The 25,842-nt window shown below is 43.4% G+C and overlaps 1 protein-coding gene across 1 annotated transcript in view; it reads left to right on the top strand.

The window, feature by feature from the left end:
- RFC4 (replication factor C subunit 4) overlaps window positions 1-25,842 on the top strand; it is a 98,131-nt gene that overhangs the window by 28,871 nt on the left and 43,418 nt on the right. The window contains exons 3-6 of the mRNA XM_077290422.1: window positions 2,568-2,647; window positions 4,847-4,966; window positions 16,272-16,415; window positions 17,955-18,075. Coding sequence (XP_077146537.1) covers window positions 2,568-2,647; window positions 4,847-4,966; window positions 16,272-16,415; window positions 17,955-18,075 — 465 coding nt within the window. The remainder of the gene's footprint in view (window positions 1-2,567; window positions 2,648-4,846; window positions 4,967-16,271; window positions 16,416-17,954; window positions 18,076-25,842) is intronic.

The raw sequence follows: 25,842 nt of genomic DNA, 5'->3' as shown, positions 1-25,842 counted from the left end.
CTTTTCTTTAGGATAGGCCACAGTAATAGACTATTGGGAGAATGATTATCCTCCTTTCCATCAGTAAGCTGTGGCATGTCTAGGAGGCAGATGTTTTCCCTTCATGTTTATGGTGCCCTGTACTGCATAACTTTGGTGGCTAAGCTGTGTTTTGCAGCTTTATTGTATTGGCTTAAATAGGACAAAGGTGTAGGACGAGGCCCAGCCACTACAATGACTAGGGGACACAGCTTGCAGCTGGTCAATGAACACCACAAATCTAATACTGGCTGCTTGTCCTAAATGCATGCACAGTGTGTTAGTGCCATTGGCGTTATTAACTAGTCACATGATTACCTGTTTATTGCACGCGTAATGTGAACATTAAAAAAAAATAAAAATATCTATTAGATTTCTTGTGTTCCCTGAGTGGCAGGTGCATAAAATATAGATGTAGCCAAATTTACATGAACGCAGATAACGCATTACTGGGTCTCTCTACACTCACCGGCCACTTTATTAGGTACACCTGTCCAACTTCTTGTTAACACTTAATTTCTAATCAGCCAATCACATGGCGGCAACTCAGTGCATTTAGGCATGTAGACATGGTCAAGACAATCTCCTGCAGTTCAAACCGAGCATCAGTATGGGGAAGAAAGGTGATTTGAGTGCCTTTGAACGTGGCATGGTTGTTGGTGCCAGAAGGGCTGGTCTGAGTATTTCAGAAACTGCTGATCTACTGGGATTTTCACGCACAACCATCTCTAGGGTTTACAGAGAATGGTCCGAAAAAGAAAAAAAATCCAGTGAGCGGCAGTTCTGTGGGCGGAAATGCCTTGTTGATGCCAGAGGTCAGAGGAGAATGGGCAGACTGGTTCGAGCTGATAGAAAGGCAACAGTGACTCAAATCGCCACCCGTTACAACCAAGGTAGGCCTAAGAGCATCTCTGAACGCACAGTGCGTCGAACTTTGAGGCAGATGGGCTACAGCAGCAGAAGACCACACCGGGTACCACTCCTTTCAGCTAAGAACAGGAAACTGAGGCTACAATTTGTACAAGCTCATCGAAATTGGACAGTAGAAGATTGGAAAAACGTTGCTTGGTCTGATGAGTCTCGATTTCTGCTGCGACATTCGGATGGTAGGGTCAGAATTTGGCGTAAACAACATGAAAGCATGGATCCATCCTGCCTTGTATGGAGCATCTTTGGGATGTGCAGCCGACAAATCTGCGGCAACTGTGTGATGCCATCATGTCAATATGGACCAAAATCTCTGAGGAATGCTTCCAGCACCTTGTTGAATCTATGCCACGAAGAATTGAGGCAGTTCTGAATGCAAAAGGGGGTCCAACCCGTTACTAGCATGGTGTACCTAATAAAGTGGCCGGTGAGTGTATATTATGCTCAGAATCCCTTTAAGGTAACATATGGTAATCCTCTTAAAGGGGTTGTCATAATTCTATGCTTGTGCCTTAGCATAGGTAATTTAAGACCATATATGTGAGAGTGCTGCATTGGCAACCCCAGCCGATCAGCTTGTGCCGGGTGCTGCCAGATGTGATCAATTGCAGAGTGGAACAGTACAGCTCTTTCCACTGTGTAGTGACCACGGCTGACTACCCCACTCCTGCTCCTATCCAAATGAACAGCGGAGGATCTGCAGTGCCCTACTGCGGCCATTATACAGATGACACTGCTGAGCTGTTCCGCTCCACAACTGATCACATCCAGCCGCCATGGCACCACTTGATTGGCTGCGTTGCCAGAAGACTGACCTCTCCGATCTGGGCCATCAATGCGCTTCTGTAACAAGTTATCAGGATGGATCATTATTTGTCACAGTAAACTTGATCACATCTGTATGTTCGCTTTTGGTTTCTTGCAAGTCTGTTATATAATGATTAACATCTATAGCCCTCTATACCACATAGGGATTTGCCTCACTTGAAGTGGCTGTCTAAATAGCGTAAATTACCCCATCAACATTTGTGCTTTCAACAAACTAGATATAAATGCAGCGTGTGTATGGAGGTGTTACAGCAGGTGCTCTAGCAGGTGCTCTGTGGGGGTGATTCCAGCAGGTTGGAAATAAGCCACTGTCGGAGGAGACTGTCAGCGGATGCTTTCCCACTACCTAATGTGTGTGGCAACTTTAGATTTAGCAAAAGCAAGTAAATCAACATGAGACAAGGTACAGAACAAAGTACAATATATGGAATGATGTAATGTCAGTCACAACCATCTATAACACTGGGCAGCAGTGTGAGCTGATGGGAGGGCTAAGGGTAAAAGTGGGTTTCGTGTGCAAAGATATAGACACTGCCCGAAACACCAATAGTAATATGGAAAATGCATATACGAAAAATGCACTGCAAGGTAACTGAACATGGTCAGGTGTGTGATCCTTAACCCTTTACCTGCCATGGTACACTTTGATCTCTCAAGCTGGATCACAGGTGCCATAAATAAGTAGAACTAGTTGAGTATCTGGTGGTTTTCTTCTGATATGTCAGAATGTGCTGTTTGCACTGACTGTTTTGATGCGTTTGCTTACAAAGTCTTTTCTTCTACCCCTTTACCAGCTCCCTAATCTGCTATTCTATGGGCCACCTGGAACTGGGAAAACATCTACAATTTTGGCAGCAGCTAGAGAGCTGTATGGGTATGTGACAATAGAAAACAAAGTGCAAAACCCCCATTAATTGCCGAGTCTGATTCTGGTCATTTCATTGCCTCCTAGTTTGTGCTCAGTTCTTCAGCATTATGTGTAAAGGTGTATTTGTTTAGCTGGATTATACCAATGTCCTATGTACACTGCGTATGAGAAACTTCGAGCCTGTTTACCTGCAAAATTACTAGGTTATGGTTGGGTGCAAATTATTGCCTATATCTTTTAAAAGTGTAGCTTCGTAAGGAAATTCTTCTTACTTCTGGTCCACCACGTGTCGGAGACACAGGAATTTTTTTTTTCTTTTACTGTATATACTCATGTATAAGATGAGTTTTTTTCAGCACTTTTTTTTGTGTGCTGAAAAGGCCTAACTGGGCTTATACATGAGTCATTGTCCAAGAAGACTGCGGGGGGAGGGGGAGCAGAGGGTCACAGAAGGCAGGAACGTGTGACTGCTGCTGACAATGCCCGCTGCTAAAGAGAAATGAATTTTCACAGCACTAGCAGTGAATATTCATTTCTCTTAAAGCGTGCACTTTGTCAGCCGCCTGCTTCCAGCAGCTGCCGGGCTATCATGGGTGCCCGCTCATTAAGGTAACGAATATTAATCTCTCTCCACTCCCATAGGCGTGGAGAGGTGAATATTAATTACCCTAATGAGCAGGTACACGTGATCGCTCGGCCGCAGATGCTGCTGGCGCGGGAACAAGATGCTGCGAGGGCGTGCATAGAAGGCAAGTAGTATGGTTTTTGCCTTTGTGGGTCTTTTTTTTTTTAATGCTTTTCCATTGCGGTCCATACATACAAGGATAGGTATGAGAAACCATGCATACCAGCGCAGGTATGAGGAGCCATGCGGACAAGGATTGGGATGAGGAGCCATGCAGACAAGGATGGGGATGAGGGGACAATGCATACCCGGCTTATACTCGAGTCAATACGTTTTCCCAGTTTTTCGTGGCAAAATTAGGTGCCTCGGCTTATACACGAGTATATACGGTAATATAAAGTATACACTAGTAAGATCATTTTCGTACTTCCAGCATTCAGTCTGAGTACTTACTTGTCCAGACCACGAATGTCAGGCTGGTTTCACAAGTCCCAACAGTTACAGGCCTGAATAATGCTACTTCCCACAGTGGTCAGACGGTGATTTGAGGATTTTACATAGAACATCCTTGCCCTCTTCAATACTCATACTTCTCTGGGAACATGTAAATTATGGTTTTCCTGACTCATAAACCATGGACAAGTGAAAAATTATAGTTATGTCTCTGGGGCTCTATTATGAAGGCACATGGGGGCCATGGACAAACGGGCGTGCACACAATCGAAAATCTGTGTGTATATGTAACCTTCACACAGGCAATGCAGTTTTAGTCCAAACACGTGCAGTTTTTTTTGTTGTTGTTGCTTTCCACAGGTTGCACAGCACCAAAACAATCTTGTAAACATAAATCCCTAATAGTGATGAGCAAGTGTACTTGTTGCTCGGGTTTTTCCGAGCACGCTCGGGTGATCTCCGAGTATGTTAGTGTTCGGAAATTAAGTTTTCATTTCCTCAGCTGAATGATTTACAGCTAATAGCCAGGCTGAGTACATGTGGGGGTTGCCTGGTTGCTAGGGAATCCTCACATGTAATCAAGCTGTCTAGTAGCTGTAAATCATTCAGCTGCCACGATGAAAACTTAATCTCTGAACACTAACAAATACTCGGCGATCAAACCCGAGCAACGAGTACACTCGCTCATCACTAATCCCTAACCTTGTCCAGGTGCTGACTAAACAGAACAGACCCTGGCTACTCTCACAAAGGTGAGCTAGCCTCAGCTCAGTTGAACAAAACTGCTATTGTCCATAGCACCCACTGATGTTTTCTGTTCTCTGGACATGGCCTGTGTAGACTCTTCTCAGAAAGGGATTATGGACAATCTCTCTTCAGCTCCAAGACACCCCTTGTCTGGTCAGCTTCCCTAAGCTAACTAAGTAGAGCAGCTAGCATGGTTATATGCAAGGCTGGCCAGGTGATCTAATCAGAACCTGTAGAGCTAGGATTTAACCCTAGCGTACTTGGCTTTGTTACAACACATACACGTCTCATTTAAATATGTATAGTGTTTTACATAATATATTATACAGTGTGTATGTATTATTTTTTACAACTGTCTTGATTTTATTAAATATTTTCAGGCCAGAATTGTTTCGACAACGTGTTCTGGAACTAAATGCATCTGATGAAAGAGGAATACAAGTGGTTCGTGAGAAAGTAAAGAACTTTGCTCAGCTGACAGTTGGCGGGACGCGTTCTGAGTAAGCAATAGATTGTTCTTTCCTCATAAGATGATTTTTATGCAGGGCAAAATAGCTTCAGTCTGTCAAATATCCAGTGCCAAAGCACTGTTTACCATTAAGCGCGTCTCATTGTCTTAAAGGGAACCAGTCAGCAAGATTTTGCTCAGTAAACTACGGACAGTGTCAAGGTGACGCCGTTATACTGGTTACAATGATACGTTGGTTGATGAAATCAATCGTGTGGTTGTTGTATAATCTTTAGTTAATGAGATTCACGTGCTTCGTGGTGGCCTGTGGGGGGCTTTATGTGGTGCTCTGCATACATATGCATCTGTATGGCTAATAACAGGTCACTGATCCCTCACTGACCCACCCCCTATTTTTCATACTGCACATAAAAAATTACATTCATCATGCGGTGGCGCCTGTGCAGTAGCATCTATCACGTTCCTATAGATGCTACTGCACAGGCGCCGCCTTTATGGAGCCTTTTTTTTTTTCTTTCTAGCAAAATGGTGCCAGCTGCGCCTGCGCAGTAGCAACTATTGCGTTCCGAATAGCGCAGCCGCCGGCACCACTTTAATTAAGATGACTTTTTTTTTCCCAAGAAATTTATATGACCAAATCAAATGATAATATGGATATTATAGATTGTGTTTGCTACAGCATCAGCGCCTGCATGACTAATGTTTTTTTTTGGGTCATTCCATGTCAAGTGATTTTTACCACTATATTTTTAATTCTTTTGAGATTTTGTTATTTGGTAATAGTGTGTCAGAGAATGCAAAATGTGAAGAAAGAAAATATTCTAGATATTTTTTTTTTTTATTGATTTTCAAAGTTCGGAAAAAGTGTGAATTTCGGTGTTGCCTGCCTTTACATTTCTCCCCATAACTCAGGCTAGAAAAAAGATAGAGAAACAAAATAAACACCATTCTACTCAGAACTGTACAGGCTTTCACTAAATGTTATAAGAGTATTTTTGATATTTTACCTATGCGAACGCAAGCGCAAAACTTTAAAATGCATTTCCGAGAAAAAGTTTAATTTAAAATTTTCAAAAACTGCACATGTGCCTGCTATGCTCCTTGCCACATCTGTACCAAAATATAAGCTGGGATCGTGATGGGATCATATTTAAAAAAATAAAACTATTACAGTGTCAGTTCAAAAATCTTGATTTCAGATCTGTTCAGCCTGTGGTCTAAAAGTGTGGGGTCCATATTTACCAAATAATCCATGATTGTTAGATATCCCTGTAGTATTTTATGTTACCACTTAGGCTACTTTCACACTAGCGTTTTTTGCAATATGTCGCAATGCGTCGTTTTGGCGAAAAAACGCATCCTGCAAAAGTGCTTGCAGGATGCGTTTTTTCACCATTGACTAACATTAGCGACGCATTGCCACACGTCCGTGTTGTGGCGGACCGTCGGATGCAAAAAACGTTACATGTAACGTTTTTTGCTGCCGACGGACCGCCATTTCCGACCGCGCATGCGCGGCCGGAACTCCGCCCCCACCTCCCATCCGCTGCCCCCGTTGTGCTGCGTATACAACGCTAGCGTCAGTAACCTCAGCCCGACGCACTGCGACGGGCCGAGCCCGACGCTAGTGTGAAAGTAGCCTTAGAAGCAGGAGAGAACAGAGGAGAAAGCTTTGTTAGGGCTCAACCTGAGAATGAACAGGGGTAGACAGTGACTGCAGAACAGATGACAGGTCACCAGTTCCAGCCTCCAGAGGCCACATTCACCCAGGCAACTCCTCAAATGGAGTAAAATATTCTTAACATCCAGTTCATGTATTATACGAACCAGGACTACGAAGAGGAGGAGAGTTTGTGAAAACATCGGTTACAGGAAGCAGAACCCATCACAGGGACTCGGCAATACCGGACTGTCATCCCATGTAGTGACACAGAAATAAAAACAAGGATTTTCTCATTCAGCAAAGACAGTGAAGTCCATGAAGTGGTAGAAGGCGGCACGAGATCGGCCATGGATGACAGAACTGGTGATGTGACCTGTGAATATGATTGCCGCTGGTGGCTACTGTACTCTCCAAAGATTGTGAAAATGAAGACGTAGAAAGGACTTTTCTGCACCTTCTGGTCCAGCGCCATCCTTTGTGTATCCAAGAAAACAAGACGTTGTAAAAGTTAACAAAAATAAGATATTACTGTATTTTTCGGACTATAAGACGCACCGTACCATAAGACGCACCCCAAATTTGGGGTGAAAATTGCAGAAAAAAAGAATTTTTTTTTATAAGATGGGGGTCCGTCTTATTTTCCGAATTTAAGATCTTACCTGAGGGCTGGCAGTGGCAGAGCAGGGTCACAGGAGGCATGGTGTCAGCAGAGGTGCGGTGATGCTGAGGCGCGGTGGGCGGTACGGCGTGCACCTGAGCAGGGTCCCTTCCTGCTTAGGTGGGAGACGCCATGGCCTGGTGTCCATGAGGAGGTTGCGGCAGTGCTGTGGCGGCGGCAGATGTGCGGTCACTTCTTCATGTGGTGGCGGCCAGGGTCCCTTTCACATTTGAGGTTACGCCGCGGCGGTATTGAAGAAGAGCAGCAGAACTGGGTGAGTCACGGTTTTCCCGGTGGTGGCGGCCATCTTCTTGAGGCCGCGCGTGCGCAGATTCAGTACTCTGCTTCCCAGGGCTTCAGGAAAATGGCCGCGTGTGCGCAGATGGAGATCGCGGCGGCCATTTTCTTGAAGCTGAGATCTCAATCTGCGAACTCAGCTTCAGGAAAATGGCCACCGCGATCTCAATCTGCGCACGAGCGGCCTCCTGCAGCCATTTTCCTGAAGCCCCGGGAAGCAGAAAACTCAATCTGCGCACGTGCGGCCTCAGGAAGGTGGCCGCTGCCACCGGGAAAGCCGTGACTCACCCAGCTCTGCTGCTCTCCTTCAATACCGGGCCGCGGCGTCACCTCAAATGTGGAAGGGACCCTGGCTCACGCCATACCGCTCACCGCGCCACATCATCCCTGCACCTCTGCCGCCGCCACGCTGCCGGTAAGCCTGCATTCCAACTATAAGACGCACCCCCCATTTTCCTCACAATTTTTAGGGGGAAAAAGTGCGTCTTACAGTCGAAAAAATACGGTAACTCAGGTGGAGCCGGACACCATGACAGGCCTCACATACTCTGACACAAAAGGAAATGGCCATTGCTAGTAAGGTAACGTTCACATTTGTGGTGTTGGGCGCAGCGTCGTCGACTGATACCGACGCATGCGTCATGCGCCCCTATCTTTAAGATGGGGGGCGCATGGACATGCGCCGGCATGCGTTGTCAAGCGTTTTGTGACGCATGTGTCATTTGTAAAGTATATCGTGGCACAGCTGTGTCGGTGCTCAAGATAGGTTGCCCACACCAGTAAACATATAGGAAGTAAATAACTTGGCACTCAACTTGTGTATGGTGATGATTTTAAGAAATAAATATTTATTACTTGGATAGCAGTCCAGCATAAACGTTTCGGTCAAAACAATGAGACCTTCCTCAGTAGACCGACTGCTTGTCTGATGTGGAGGGTCACAGGGTATAGGCTAGGTCCTATACAGGTCCTTCTCAAAAAATTAGCATATAGTGTTAAATTTCATTATTTACCATAATGTAATGATTACAATTAAACTTTCATATATTATAGATTCATTATCCACCAACTGAAATTTGTTAGGTCTTTTATTGTTTTAATACTGATCATTTTGGCATACAACTCCTGATAACCCAAAAAACCTGTCTCAATAAATTAGCATATTTCACCCGTCCAATCAAATAAAAGTGTTTTTTAATAACAAACAAAAAAACCATCAAATAATAATGTTCAGTTATGCACTCAATACTTGGTCGGGAATCCTTTGGCAGAAATGACTGCTACAATGCGGCGTGGCATGGAGGCAATCAGCCTGTGACACTGCTGAGATGTTATGGAGGCCCAGGATGCTTCAATAGCGGCCTTAAGCTCATCCAGAGTGTTGGGTCTTGGGTCTCTCAACTTTTTCTTCACAATATCCCACAGATTCTCTATGGGGTTCAGGTCAGGAGAGTTGGCAGGCCAATTGAGCACAGTAATACCATGGTCAGTAAACCATTTACCAGTGGTTTTGGCACTGTGAGCAGGTGCCAGGTCGTGCTGAAAAATGAAATCTTCATCTCCATAAAGCATTTCAGCCGATGGAAGCATGAAGTGCTCCAAAATCTCCTGATAGCTAGCTGCATTGACCCTGCCCTTGATGAAACACAGTGGACCAACACCAGCAGCTGACATGGCACCCCACACCATCACTGACTGTGGGTACTTGACACTGGACTTCAGGCATTTTGGCATTTCCTTCTCCCCAGTCTTCCTCCAGACTCTGGCACCTTGATTTCCGAATGACATGCAAAATTTGCTTTCATCAGAAAAAAGTACTTGGGACCACTTAGCAACAGTCCAGTGCTGCTTCTCTGTAGCCCAGGTCAGGCGCTTCTGCCGCTGTTTATGGTTCAAAAGTGGCTTTACCTGGGGAATGCGGCACCTGTAGCCCATTTCCTGCACACGCCTGTGCACGGTGGCTCTGGATGTTTCCACACCAGACTCAGTCCACTGCTTCCTCAGGTTCCCCAAGGTCTGGAATCGGTCCTTCTCCACAATCTTCCTCAGGGTCCGGTCACCTCTTCTCGTTGTACAGCGTTTTCTGCCACATTGTTTCCTTCCAACAGACTTACCATTGAGGTGCCTTGATACAGCACTCTGGGAACAGCCTATTTGCTGAGAAATTTCTTTCTGGGTCTTACCCTCTTGCTTGAGGGTGACAATGATGGCCTTCTTGACATCTGTCAGGTCGTTAGTCTTACCCATGATGGGGGTTTTGAGTAATGAACCAGGCAGGGAGTTTTTAAAAGCCTCGGGTATCTTTTGCATGTGTTTATAGTTAATTAGTTGATTCAGAAGATTAGGGTAATAGGTCGTTTAGAGAACCTTTTCTTGATATGCTAATTTATTGAGACAGGTTTTTTGGGTTATCAGGAGTTGTATGCCAAAATCATCAGTATTAAAACAATAAAAGACCTGACAAATTTCAGTTGGTGGATAATGAATCTATAATATATGAAAGTTTAATTGTAATCATTACATTATGGTAAATAATGAAATTTAACACTATATGCTAATTTTTTCTCTTCGCCACGACAGCACCCACTGAGAGAGGGGATCCGCCCCTAGGAACAGGAAACCCTATGGAGAGATAAAAGGGGCGGTCCCCCTCGCTCCCACAGTTTGGTTTCCTGTTCCTACGGGAATCCATGGAGAGAAGAGGATACCCAGCCTGGATGCCGCTTGCGCGGTTTACCTTAGAGGACGGCAAGGGCTCCAGGGCTGGAAGCAGCGTCGGGGGTCCTGGCTCAGTTTCCCCCCTCTGCTGGCAGACGCCGTGAGGCCAGGACGGGTGGTTGCTGGCTCACGGGATACCAGCCGGATTCGTCTGCGGGAGCAGCGCTGTAGTGCGGTCAGCGTCGCGCCGTCCTCGGCGGACGCATACACAGCATGGAGCCCCAGTGTATTCCCCCGGAAGTACAGGTAAACTTCCAGGGTGATGGAGGAGGACAGCGCCTGCGCTGACACCGGCGGCAGCGCAGGCGCATACAATATGGCCGCGACCCGGAAGTGACTAGCGCTTCCGGGTACAACCGGAAGAAGATGGCGGCCCCCATATGAAAGGACGCCGGCGATGTCGCTCCGGCGTCCACTATGGATTCTGCGCAGGACGCTGTGATGTCTTCCTTAGAAGCCACCGCATCCACTCCACGCAGCCATGCCAGCACCAGCCGCTCTAAGCAGAGCGGATCTTCTAGGAAGAGCAAGTCGGATCGTGCTATTCCTCAACCTGTGCCTCAGTCTCCTCCTCATCAGCCGGTACCTTCACAGACAGCTTCACTGGGTGAGTGTGTATCTTCCCTATTTAGGCTGATTACTGTTCCCTCTCCCTCACACCCTAGGCCAAAAGGACTGAAAAAAACGAAACACAGACAGTGTGCATTATGTCTCCAGCCCCTTCCGGATAGTCATAAAAAGAGGCTTTGTAAACCGTGTATTGACTCTACCTAACGTGAAGAAGCCTCGGTTAGATCAGAGGACATTAGGGGCATGATTAGAGAAGTATTACGAGCCTTACATAGTTCTGACAAAGAGCCGCGTACTAAAGGGAAAAAGGGGTACGTTTCCCCTATATCTGACCAGTCGTCTGATAGAGAAAATGCAGACTCTGACATTTCCCGTGAATACGTTTCCTCAGATGAGGATCAAGATACGTGCTTTCCCACCGATAGCATTGATAACCTGGTAAAGTCAGTCTGCAACACCATGGGCATTGAAGATTCTAAGGTTGTTAAAACGCAGCAGGATATAATGTTTGCTGGTCTGTCGGAAAAGAGAAGGCCCTCCTTTCCTGTAATAGCAGCGGTAAAAGATCTAATCAAGAAAGAGTGGGAAAGCCAGGGGCAAAGGGGTTTACCACCAACCTCAAAAAGACGTTATCCCTTCAATGATGAAGAGTTCTCATTATGGTCAAAAGCCCCGAAGGTGGATGCAGCAGTGGCATCCACATCCAAAAAATCCTCACTGCCCGTGGAGGATTCGGGCTCATTGCAGGACCCACTGGACCGTAAAACCGACTCTCTTTTAAAAAGAGCCTGGGAGTCATGTACGGGAGCCTTTAGGCCGGCAATATCGGCTACATGCACCGCTAGGTCCATGCTAGTCTGGCTAAATGATTTGGAGGAGGGACTAAAAAGCGGTCTCTCTAGAGACAAATTAATGTCCTCTATACCCCTGATCAGAGGGGCTACAGCCTTCCTGGCGGACTCATCTGCTGACTCTATACGCTTGGCGGCTAAGTCAGCAGGACTCACGAATGCAGCACGCAGAGCCCTGTGGCTTAAAGGATGGAAGGGTGATCCCCAAACAAAATCTAAATTGTGTGGCCTCCCATGTCAGGGTGAGTACCTGTTTGGTACTAAACTAGACGAGATCTTAACTAAAGCGGGAGAGAGGAAGAAGGGCTTCCCTAACGTTAATTACCTTCCATCCTATAGGAGAGCATTCCGGAAGCCTGTGTTTAATAGAAGGAAAGATTTTAAAAACCAAGACCGCTGGGCCTCTAGAGACACCAAACAAAGGGGTGCATTCTTGGGAAGCGCCCTTTCAAACCTGAGGACAAACCCCGTTAGAGCGGATCTACCTGTGGGAGGTAGATTATCCTCCTTCTCAGATAAATGGCGGCTGATAACATCAAATAGTTGGGCCAATGATCTTGTCACCTCCGGCTTAAAATTAAGATTTTCCCGAGTCCCTCCGGACTCATTTCTATTGACTTCATTAAAATCTCAATCACAACAGGAGGCATTGGAGCAGGAAGTAATGAGTCTTCTGTCCAAGGGGGTTTTGGTGGAAGTTCCACTTCTTCAGGAGGGCAAAGGGTTTTACTCCCCTTTATTTCTAATACCAAAACCGGATGGATCATTCAGAACCATTATAAACCTTAAGAAATTAAACACCTTCTTAGAAAATCAAACCTTTAAAATGGAGTCTATCCGATCCACCATAAAACTCCTGTTTCCCCATTGCTTTATGACGGTTCTGGACTTGAAAGATGCGTATTACCATCTCCCAATCTTTAAAAAACATCAACAATATCTCCGCGTGGCGGTTGTGATAAAAGGATATATACGGCACTTTCAGTACACGGCAATGCCCTTTGGACTATCAATTGCTCCAAGGGTATTCACTAAACTAATGTCAGAGGTCATGTCATATCTAAGATTAAAAGACACCCTCATAATCCCATACCTAGACGACCTTTTAGTGGTAGGAAAATCCCCCTCACAATGTCAGCAAAGGTTAAGTCACATGATTTCATCCTTGCAGAACTTAGGATGGATAATAAACTGGGAAAAATCTAGGCTGATCCCAACGACTCGGCAAGTATTTTTGGGGATTATATTAGGTTCTATAAGTCAAAAATGTTTTCTCCCAGAATCTAAACAGATAACGGTGAGGAATAAAGTTCAGTCTATACTAGATAAAACTAAGGGGCTTCTCTGATAGAGTAATTGATACCCTACTGCTGAGTAGGAAAAGATCCACTACATCGATCTATGTAAAAGTATGGAAACATTTTTTTAAGCCTCTATCCCTCAGCCCTGTCAAAGGAAATTCCAGTCTCTATCATTCTCGAATTTCTCCAGAAAGGACGGGACTTAGGCCTTTCGGTTAATACCTTAAAAGTGCAAGTTTCTGCACTAGGGGCCTTGTATAGTCACAACGTTGCGGGAGATAGGTGGATATCCAGATTCATTTCAGCCTGCCAGAGAGCAGAACCGGTCCAAATTCCCCACTCACCTTGGGATGTTAATCTGGTCCTTGAAGCCTTGACAGACCACCCGTTTGAGCCTCTACATTCTGCTCACATTAAACATGTCTCCCTCAAGACTGCTCTTCTTGTCGCCTTAGTATCGGCAAGAAGGGTAAGTGACATACAGGCGCTATCAGTAGATCCTCCATTCATGTCAATATTGCCAGATAGGATTGTCCTAAAAACAGACCCTTCCTACTTGCCTAAAATGTGTACTAAATTCCATAGATCTCAAGAAATTCTTCTTCCTACCTTCTATAATAACCCTACAAATCAAGAAGAAGAAAAGTACCATACTTTAGATGTGAGAAGGGCTGTGATAACCTATCTAGACAGGACTAGTCCCTGGAGGAAGAGCAGGGCTCTTTGTTTACTTCCAGGGTCAAAGGAAAGGAGCTGGTGTTACTAAAGGCACATTATCCCGATGGATTCGGGAGGCGATATACCTGGCCTATTCGTCTAAAGGGGAAGATCCACCTGAGACTGTAAAGGCACATTCCACCCGGGCGATAGCATCATCCTGGGCAGAGCGAGCAGAGGTTCCGATAGAACTCATATGTAAGGCCGCAACCTGGTCGTCTCCTACTACCTTCTATAGTCACTATAGACTAGATTTATCTGCCTCCACTGACCTGTGTTTCGGTAGATCAGTTCTTAACACAATAATCCCCCCCAAATGACTATCTCTGAAAGTCTCTCAGTGGGTGCTGTCGTGGCGAAGAGAAAACACCGGATTACGTACCGGTAATGCTCTTTTATAGAGCCACGACAGCACCCCTTCACTTCCCTCCCTTATATATTAGTTTGCATATGAGCACGGATAAGGGTGATTGGTTCTTGTAAATATTAGTAGTTTAAGATAAAATGATAATAATTGCCTACTAATACTGGTGGGCGGTTCCTCGCAATCTCTGTAACCCAAACTGTGGGAGCGAGGGGGACCGCCCCTTTTATCTCTCCATAGGGTTTCCTGTTCCTAGGGGCGGATCCCCTCTCTCAGTGGGTGCTGTCGTGGCTCTATAAAAGAGCATTACCGGTACGTAATCCGGTGTTTTGAGAAGGACCTGTATATGGCACAGCTATGGGGCAACGGTGCAGAGCACTATATGGCACAGCTATGGGGCAACGGTGCAGAGCATTATATATATATGGCATAGCTATGGGGCAACGGTGCAGAGCACTATATGGCACAGCTATGGGGCAACAGTGCAGAGCACTATATATATGGCACAGCTATGGGGCAACGGTGCAGAGCACTATATGGCACAGCTATGGGGCAATGGTGCAGAGCATTATATATATGGCACAGCTATGGGGCAACGGTGCAGAGCATTATATATATATATATGGCACAGCTTTATGTGGAGCATCTATCGGGCCATAATGAACGGTGCAGCATTATATGTGGCACAGCTTTATATGGAGCATCTATGGGGCCATAATGAACGGTGCAGAGCATTATATGTTGCACAGCTTTATATGGAGCATCTATGGGGCCATAATGAACGGTGCAGAGCATTATATCTGGCACAGCTTTATGTGGAGCATCTATGGGGCCATAATGAACGGTATGGAGCATCTATTTTTAATTTTGAAATTCACCGGTAGCTGCTGCATTTTCCACCCTAGGCTTATACTCGAGTCAATAAGTTTTCCCAGTTTTTTGTGGCAAAATTAGGGGGGTCGGCTTATACTCGAGTATATACGGTATCTAGAAAACCACACTTCAGGATATGATCACCTTTTTTTTTTTTTCTTTTGGTTTGTTCAATGAATTCAGGTTGAAAATGCTGAGCAAGTTGTGTTATGATGATTAAGATGTATTTATTCTGGCACTTTGGTATTTGTTTTTTGTTTCTTTATTGTTGCATATAAATGTTGAATTCAATAAGTTGTAATTTGAAAAGAAAAAGGGAAGAAACACACACAAACATAAAATCAAATGATTCAATGCTTAAAAAAAAAAAATAAAAAAATTTGATGGGTCCCAAGTTGAATCCCTTTGCAAATATAAACAAGAACACAAGTAACACACATGCATGTTTTCACAATTTTAAAACATACGTTTTTTTCACAATTGCGCATCAAAATTTTGAATTTGATTTCTCCAAAACAAAATATAAAGAAACAGTCTTGTGACATATCAAATAAAAGCTGGTACCGTCGTTCTGAGAAAAATGATGCCTCTCCCACCTCTTTATCTTAATTCCAGCCCGAGATATGATAAAAAAGGTAGCCATACCAGGCCAAAATCCGCACTTTTTCAAAACTTTAAAAATCTGTAAATAATTAACTGATAAAGAGAAAAATTTTAAACTTTTAATTTGTAATTAACTAAAGTTGTACTTCATAAAAACAAAAAATAAAAAAAATCTAAAGACGTCAGGTAAAAAAATATTCATATTTGGACCACTTGATATGAAATGACAGTTTTTTCCAAACAATAAGATGCTGTATGTAAAATAGGGGGCAGGTCCCTGAAGGATCAGTGACCTGTCATAAGCCTAGAAGGATGAATATGTAATCAGAACACCACACACAAATCTCATTAACTGAAAACTGCAAATAAAGATTGAAGAACAACCACAAGACAAATTTCCTCAACCAAGGGATGATTTTCAGTATAACGGCGCCGACCTGACATTGTAGGTTACTGTGCACAATCCTGCTGACAGGTTCCCTCTAACAATCATTGTATGTGTCTATGATTTTAATGGGATTGTTCAAGTTTTTAAAACAGTACTGCGCATAAGTTTGGCTAATACACGCATGTTATTCCAGTTCTTTAATATTCCCTTCCAGCTTCGGGCTTAGTCTCCAATATTTGTGTCCCTCACTGTAGAATTTACATGGCACCTATATCTGCGACTAGCATAATGTTTTATACGGATTTTTACAAATTCCATGTCTCTTGTTTGTAGTGGCAAAGCATGTCCCCCATTTAAAATTGTTATTCTGGATGAAGCAGACTCGATGACCTCAGCAGCACAGGCTGCTTTGAGACGCACCATGGAAAAAGAGTCCAAAACCACCAGATTTTGTCTCATTTGTAATTATGTCAGTAGGTAAGTTCTTCTAATATTTTGGACAGAATGGCTGGCACATGATGAGCAAGCCCGCTTTACTGTGAGTCACTCTCTAGTAATGGAGTGGAGGGCAGGATGTTGTGCAACTTGAGACAAACTGATGCTGACAATTTGCAGAGAAATCATGAAAACATATTGAGGACAAACGCCCCGTGCCTGTGGATTGCTCCAATCAGTGTTTCATGTTTTTTGTTTTTTTCTGAACTCAAACCAGAGGCAACTAGTGAAAAGTATCTGTAACATACACAGAGCCATGTATACTGTATACATTGCAAAAATAAATTTTATCTGAGCTGCCTGATTTTCTATAAGGGTATGTGCACACGTCAGGATTTCTTGCAGAAATTTTAGTGACAAAAACCGGACATTTCTGCCAGAAAACCGCATGCGTTTTTTTTCCGTTTTTTCATGCTTTTTTTGTGCGTTTTTTTCCAAATGCATAGAATTGCGGGAAAAACGCGGAAAATCCGCAAAATTAATGAACATGCTGCTTTTTTTACCGCGATGCGTTTTTTTTGCGGGAAAAAACGCACCATGTGCACAAAACATGCAGAATGCATTCTAAATGATAGGATGCATAATGTATGCATTTTTAATGAGTTTTTATCGCGAAAAAAGCGCGAAAACCTGAACGTGTGCACATACCCTAAAGGGCACTTCTATGTTAATAATTTGGTTGGCCTATACGTAAGGTGGACCATTCCTATTAGACAAGCTGTATGGCCCCCTTTAAACAGCTGATTAACGCTGCAACCTATTCGGCTCAGTTTACCCGCATGCCATCTGCATAGTACGGTGCTTGGCAATGTAGAGTTGTCCCAGTCACCTCTCCATTTTGTATTGTTGGGGTCTCTATGCCATATCCATCAGTGGAAGCTACACAAAGTATAATGGAAAGGTTTTCTTTACCGCTACCTTATCTTGGCCTACAAATTTTGATGCAAAATAGTGACTCCCAGGAGAAAGTAGCCTAAGGCGTTCCAATCTTTATCTATGTCTGCTTGGTATTTTTATTTTTTTTTTGTCCATGGTGCTATATTGACTCTTTCTTAATGTATACCTGACATTTTATAAAAGCTTTTATATATTCCAGACATGCCTATTGTTTGATTGGAGTGGGCTAGGGCCTGAATAGTAGTTGGGTCAGTACATTTACCCTCACAGAGCTGTATATGGATCCATAGAGCTACTAATGAGCTGGTAAACCGCTCTATGTGCAAAGCTCATGCAGGTGCTGTGGAATTCTGAGAGGTATTTTAAGTGGTCAATGGAGGTCTCGCCACAGATCCTCAACACTGCAGCATCTGAAATGCATAAAGACTTATAAAGTGATAATTACATGTTAACCTTGGTATATTCCTATGTGACTAATGCGGATTGGAGCTGTTGACACCAGTGCTCTAGCTTAAATGGGCAGCATCAGCAATAAAACACAATTACAATATTCTTTAGTTCCTACTTCAAATTTTTCGGTGGGGCAGTAAATGACAACAGCTAAACCACTTTTTTTTCTGCTAGAATTATTGAACCTTTAACATCTCGTTGCTCTAAGTTTCGCTTTAAACCTCTTTCGGATGAGATACAAACAAAGAGAGTTCTTGACATCTGCAAAAAGGAAAATGTACTCATTACAACAGAGGTATGTGTTTGTTTTTTTTTGTTTTTTTTTTCTTTTTTGACAGTTGTAAAATTATTTGATCTTTCTCACTACAAGAAACATTGTTATATTGAATGACAAAATAAGAAAATATTCAGCTTTTAGGGTTTTAAAAAACAAAAAGGAATTTGTTTGCACTGAAGTTTTTTTCTTTTAGTCCAAATACATGGTAAAGGTACATTGCACAATAGGAATGGGTTTGAGAAGGGAAACGTAGGAACTTCATAGAATTTGTTTTATTCTTGGTTGTGTAATTTCAAACATACAATTAATAATCCAGAACATACCGTAATTACCATTTTACTGTTGTAGAGTTTCTGGAAATCCTTTATCTAGCTCACTGTCTGAAAAACTGTTATAAAACGGTCAGTTCCTGGTTGTGACTGCTTTCTGCTACACTCCACTTTTTCATCAAACCAGCAGACAAAGTAGGAGCTGTAGTCATAATGAACACGGCAGATTACATCCAGGAAGCAAACAGACAACTCTTGGATATAAAATACTACACTCCACTTCAGGGAGATCCAACCAAAAAGTACACAGAGGAACTAACAAATATCATCAAGGTATTTGATTCTACTTCATCCTCACTGCTGGAGCTAATACCAGACAATCCCCAAACAGGTACCTTCTACATGTTGCCTAAAATACATAAAGAAGGTAATTCTGGGAGGCCTATCATCTCTGGTATTGGGACTCTAACTGAGAATATCTCAGGCTGGGTGGAGAACATTCTGAAACTCTTGGTGAGGCGCACACCCAGCTACAGTATATCCAGGACACAACAGATATTCTTTGCAAATTGTCAGCGCTGGGCTCACTTCCAGAGGACAAGATACTAGCCACCATGGATGTAGTCTCTCTATTCCAACATTCATCATGAGGATGGAATTGCAGCATGTAAGTATTTCCTTCAAAAGAACAATGTAGCCACAGAACCAACACTGCAATTTATCAGGTTTGTGCTCCATCACAACTATTTTTCTTTTGGGAACAATTTATACCAACAGTGTATGGGTAGCGCCATGGGAAGCAAAATGTCTCCACAATATGCTAACTTATTTATGGCGAAACTGGAGGAAGAATTTTTGTCATCTTGCTCTGTTCAACCTTTTGCATACTTCCGCTACATTGATGATCCAGCACCAAGAAACCAACTTCATATGAGGCAATAAAAAATTGAACAGCTTTATTAACCACAATACAATAAATGACAATCAAAATCTGGGTAAACTCCTAAGACACAGGAACACGGAGGGCTAACCAGACAGACACTCCATACACATTAATATCACAGATACAAGCAATAGTATGTCCATGTGATTAAATCATTGTGCAAACGATCATGTGCAAATAAGCAGTAATACATAGTAAGCAGTGATACATAGTAAGAAACTTACACAGGTAAGAATATACACAGGAGAGTAATGGTATAGTTACCAGGAGGAGCGCTGTTGGAAGCCCACCATCACCCGACGCGCGTTTCGCACTGAAATGCTTGATGATCTGCTAATAATATGAACAGGCTCAAAAGATGATCTACTCAGCTTCCACAATAACTTCAACAAGTACCACCCAACCATCAAACTCACCCTCAACTTTTCAAAGACCCAAATACATTTTCTGGACATGACCATATACATCAAGGACAATGCCATACAGACATCCATTTACCACAAGCCCACCGGACGTCCGGCTTATCTTAGATGGAACAGCTTTCATCCAACACAAAAAAATCCATCATCTACAGTCAAGCTCTGAGATATATTCGGATCTGCTCAGACAGTAAAGACAGGGAACTACAGCTGCTATCACTGAGGAATACATTCCTACAACAAGGATACCATCCACAGGTAATAGATCACAGGGCTACAAGGATCCCAAGAAACAGCCTCTTGGAGTACAAACTGAGAGGGGATAACAGGGTGCCTCTTGTGGTCACATACAACCCCCACATGAGCATCCTAAGGAAAATTGGTGCTGATCTCCAACCCATATTCCACAGAGACCACAAATTGAAAGACTTATTCCCAGAACTATCACTTCTCTCCTATAAACAGCCCCCTAACTTAAGGAATCTGCTTGTCAGAAGTGTCCTCTCATCATCATCATCAGTGACTGGCACATTCCACTATAACAATAAAAAATGCAAAACGTGTACCCACATATTGCCAACAAATCTAGTCCACATTCCAAACACAAATCAGGACTATAAGGTAACTAGATGTTTCCAGCCAGCTAACGCTCGGCACGCTCATTGCTATCTAATTAACGCTGCTGGTGATACTGACTGCTGAGCCATGTATCTAATCCTATCTGTGTGATACTATGCTGAGACATGCATCTAATCCTATACTGTGTGATACTGTCTGCTGAGCCATGCATCTAATCCTATACTGTGTGATACTATGCTGAGCCGTGTATCTTATCCTATACTGTGTGATACTATGCTGAGCCATGTATCTAATCCTCTCCTGTGTGATACTGTCTGCTGAGCCGTGTATAATAATAATAATCTTTATTTTTATATAGCGCTAACATATTCCGCAGCACTTTGCAGTTTGCACACATTATCATCGCTTTCCCCGATGGGGCTCTAAATCTAATCCTATCCTGTGTGATACTATGCTGAGCCGTGTATCTAATCCTATACTGTGCTGACCTGTGTATCTAATCCTCCTGTGGAATACTAACTGCTGAGCCGTGTATCTAATCCGCTCCTGTGTGATATGGTCTGCTGAGCCGTGTATCTAATCCTCTTCTGTCTGATACTGTCTGGTGAACCGTGTATCTAATCCTCTCCTGTGTGATACTGTCTGGTGAACCGTGTATCTAATCCTCTCCTGTGTGATACTGTCTGGTGAACCGTGTATCTAATCCTATCCTGTGTGATACTATGCTGAGCCGTGTATCTAATCCTATCCTGTGTGATACTATGCTGAGCCGTGTATCTAATCCTATACTGTGCTGACCTGTGTATCTAATCCTCCTGTGGAATACTAACTGCTGAGCCGTGTATCTAATCCGCTCCTGTGTGATACTGTCTGCTGAGACGTGTAGCTAATAATCCTCTCCTGTGTGATACTGTCTGCTGAGCCATGTATCTAATCCTATCCTGTGTGATATGGTCTGCTGAGCCATTAATCTAATCCTATCCTGTGTGATATGGTCTGCTGAGCCGTGTATCTAATCCTCTTCTGTCTGATACTGTCTGGTGAACCGTGTATCTAATCCTCTCCTGTGTGATACTGTCTGGTGAACCGTGTATCTAATCCTCTCCTGTGTGATACTGTCTGGTGAACCGTGTATCTAATCCTATCCTGTGTGATACTATGCTGAGCCGTGTATCTAATCCTATCCTGTGTGATACTATGCTGAGCTGTGTATCTAATCCTATACTGTGCTGACCTGTGTATCTAATCCTCCTGTGGAATACTAACTGCTGAGCCGTGTATCTAATCCGCTCGTGTGATACTGTCTGCTGAGACGTGTAGCTAATAATCCTCTCCTGTGTGATACTGTCTGCTGAGCCATGTATCTAATCCTATCCTGTGTGATATGGTCTGCTGAGCCATGAATCTAATCCTATCCTGTGTGATATGGTCTGCTGAGCCGTGTATCTAATCCTCTTCTGTCTGATACTGTCTGGTGAACCGTGTATCTAATCCTCTCCTGTGTGATACTGTCTGGTGAACCGTGTATCTAATCCTCTCCTGTGTGATACTGTCTGGTGAACCGTGTATCTAATCCTATCCTGTGTGATACTATGCTGAGCCATGTATCTAATCCTATCCTGTGTGATACTATGCTGAGCCGTGTATCTAATCCTATACTGTGCTGACCTGTGTATCTAATCCTCCTGTGGAATACTAACTGCTGAGCCGTGTATCTAATCCGCTCCTGTGTGATACTGTCTGCTGAGACGTGTAGCTAATAATCCTCTCCTGTGTGATACTGTCTGCTGAGCCATGTATCTAATCCTATCCTGTGTGATATGGTCTGCTGAGCCATTAATCTAATCCTATCCTGTGTGATATGGTCTGCTGAGCCGTGTATCTAATCCTCTTCTGTCTGATACTGTCTGGTGAACCGTGTATCTAATCCTCTCCTGTGTGATACTGTCTGGTGAACCGTGTATCTAATCCTCTCCTGTGTGATACTGTCTGGTGAACCGTGTATCTAATCCTGTCCTATGCACTCCTCTCCCCCCTGCATATCTTTCCCCATTGCACACACAACTCAATGCGTGCGATAACAGGAGCTGCAGGGGTCATGCTGTATTATGGCATTATGTGAGATCTATATGACGGTATTATGTGATCTGTATGGTGGTATTATGCTTGATCAGTATTGTGAGAATTATATGGTGGTATTGTGTGTGATCTATATGGCGGTATGTGAGAACACTGGCGGTATTATGTGTGATCTATATGGTGGTATTATGTGAGAACTATGAGACAGTATTGTGTGATCTATTTGATAGAATTGTGTGTGATCTATATGGCGGTATTATGTGTGATCTATATGGCGGTATTATGTGAGAACACTATGGCAGTATTATCTTCAGAAAGCGGACCCATTCTATGGTGGTTCTGGCTTAGCACCTGCACGCGGGTCTGGGGTAATAGAGGGGGCAGCATGACCTCCAGTTAGGTGCAGTCAGGGGAAGGTTGGTGAGGCAGCTGAAGAGAGGGGTCTCATTTTTATCGTTACTATATGGCTACATTTCCCCCCAGCGTCACCCCGTACTTCGCCTGTCACCTCGCTTTCACACATCACCAGGACAGGATGGAGAAGACAGGATCTGAGGAGGGGAATGGGGTCTGCATGCAAAGTCTGGATCAGAACAGGCCATCAATCCGCAGAAATGTTTCCTGGATTTCTGTGGAACAGACGGTCCATCCACGTGTATAAAAGACAGCGCTCTATGTACAATCCCTGGCTGCTCCGCGCACCAAACAGGGTGCCCCCATAGACCAGCACATTGCTCTCCTGAAATACTCTGTGCTGCTGTCACCCTGCTCCCTCCACCATATATCTCCCAGAATCCTTGCTGCTTGCCATCCTCGTTGACTGTCTGCTTGTCAGTATAAGGCTGCTTTCACACTAGCGTCTGTACGGGCCCGTCGCAGTGCGTCGGGCTGACGTACCGACGCATGCTGTGGAAGAAATGCCCGACGTGGGCAGCGAAAGCAGTCTTACGACGCTTCCGCTGCCCCATTGCAAGGTCTGGGGAGGAGGGGGTGGAGTTTCGTAACGTTTTTTGTGGCGGTGGTCCGCCGAAACACGACGCAAACTTTGCAACGTACAGCCATCAACGCTAGTGTGAAAGTAGCCTAAGGCTGCCGTCACACTAGCAGTATTTGGTCAGTATTTTACATCAGTATTTGGAAGCCAAAACCAGGAGTGGGTGATAAATGCAGAAGTGGTGCATATGTTTCTATTATACTTTTCCTCTAATTGTTCCACTCCTGGTTTTGGCTTACAAATACTGATGTAAAATACTGACCAAATACTGCTAGTGTGACGGCAGCCTTACTCTGCAGTCACCAACAAAATGGCTGCTCACTGGGTTCCTGAATATCATCCTCTTATCCCTTAGCAAACACCCAGAAGGGGAGGAGACATCACACACGTCAGCAGACTCCGCCCATAATTACTGCAGTGCAGTAATGTGAGCTAGTTGTACACTAGGTTTTTCTGAAATTTCAGCAGCTGCTCCCCCTAGTGTTTAAAAGTGGAAATTCCAAAACTTTTCAAATTATTTTTCATATTTTACTAAATTATGAACAAATGATAATATTTTTTAAGAAAATGTAAACATTAATTCTTTACATTTTTGCAATTGCTGTAAAAAACATTTTTTTGATGGCACCTTCCCTTTAATACTGAAAGGTAATTTTAACCCCTTAAGCCCCGAGGGTGGTTTGCACGTTAATGACCAGGCCAATTTTTACAATTCTGACCACTGTCCCTTTATGAGGTTATAACTCTGGAACGCTTCAACGGATCTTGGCGATTCTGACATTGTTTTCTCGTGACATATTGTACTTCATGTTAGTGGTAAAATTTGTTCGATATAACTTGCGTTTATTTGTGAAAAAAACGAATATTTGGCGAAAATTTGGAAAATTTCGCAATTTTCCAACTTTGAATTTTTATGCCCTTAAATCACAGACATATGTCACACAAAATACTTAATAAATAACATTTTCCACATGTCTACTTTACATCAGCACAATTTTGGAACCAAAATTTTTTTTTGTGACGGAGTTATAAGGGTTAAAAGTTGACCAGCAATTTCTCATTTTTACAACACCATTTTTTTTTAGGGACCACATCTCATTTGAAGTCATTTTGACGGGTCTATATGATAGAAAATACCCAAGTGTGACACCATTCTAAAAACTGCACCCCTCAAGGTACTCAAAACCACTTTCAAGAAGTTTATTAACCCTTCAGGTGTTTCACAGGAATTTTTGGAATGTTTAAATAAAAATGAACATTTAACTTTTTTTCACACAAAATTTATTTCAGCTCCAATTTGTTTTATTTTACCAAGGGTAACAGGAGAAAATAGACCCCAAAAGTTGTTGTACAATTTGTCCTGAGTACGCTGATACCCCATATGTGGGTGTAAACCATTGTTTGGGCGCAGGGCAGAGCTCGGAAGGGAAGGAGCGCCATTTGACTTTTCAATGCAAAATTGACTGGAATTGAGATGGGACGCCATGTTGCATTTAGAGAGCCCTTGATGTGCCTAAACATTGAAACCCCTAACAAGTGACACCATTTTGGAAAGTAGACCCCCTAAGGAACTTATCTAGATGTGTGGTGAGCACTTTGACCCAACAAGTGCTTTACAGAAGTTTATAATGCAGAGCCGTAAAAATAAAAAATCATATTTTTTCACAAAAATGATCTTTTCACCCCCAATTTTTTATTTTCCCAAGGGTAAGAGAAGAAATTGGACCCCAAAAATTGTTGTGCAATTTGTCCTGAGTACACTGATACCCCATATGTGGGTGTAAACCATTGTTTGGGCGCAGGGCAGAGCTCAGAAGGGAAGGAGCGCCATTTGACTTTTCAATGCAAAATTGACTGGAATTGAGATGGGACGCCATGTTGCGTTTGGAGAGCCCCTAATGTGCCTAAACATTGAAACCCCCCACGAGTGACACCATTTTGGAAAGTAGACCCCTTAAGGAACTTATCTAGATGTGTGTTGAGCACTTTGACCCAACAAGTGCTTCACAGAAGTTTATAATGCAGAGCCGTAAAAATAAAAAATCATATTTTTTCACAAAAATGATCTTTTCACCCCCATTTTTTTATTTCCCCAAGGGTAAGAGAAGAAATTAGACCACAAAAGTTGTTGTACAATTTGTCCTGAGTACGCTGATACCCAATATGTGGGTGTAAACCATTGTTTGGGTGCATAGCAGAGCTCAGAAGGGAAGAAGCGCTATTTTACTTTTCAATGCAAAATTGACTGGAATTAAGATGGGATGCCATGTTGCGTTTGGAGAGCCCCTGATGTGCCTAAACATTAAACCCCCCCACAAGTGACACCATTTTGGAAAGTAGACCCCCTAAGGAACTTATCTAGATGTGTTTTGAGAGCTTTGAACCCCCAAGTGTTTCACTACAGTTTATAACGCAGAGCCGTGAAAATAAAAATATTTTTTTTTTTCACAAAAATGATTTTTTAGCCCCCAAGTTTTGTATTTTCACAAGGGTATCAGGATA

This window comes from Ranitomeya variabilis, chromosome 2, assembly GCF_051348905.1.
Source record: "Ranitomeya variabilis isolate aRanVar5 chromosome 2, aRanVar5.hap1, whole genome shotgun sequence".
Lineage (NCBI taxonomy): Eukaryota > Metazoa > Chordata > Amphibia > Anura > Dendrobatidae > Ranitomeya > Ranitomeya variabilis.
Note: the sequence above shows the minus strand (reverse complement) of the source record. Positions and strands in the feature narration are given on the sequence as shown.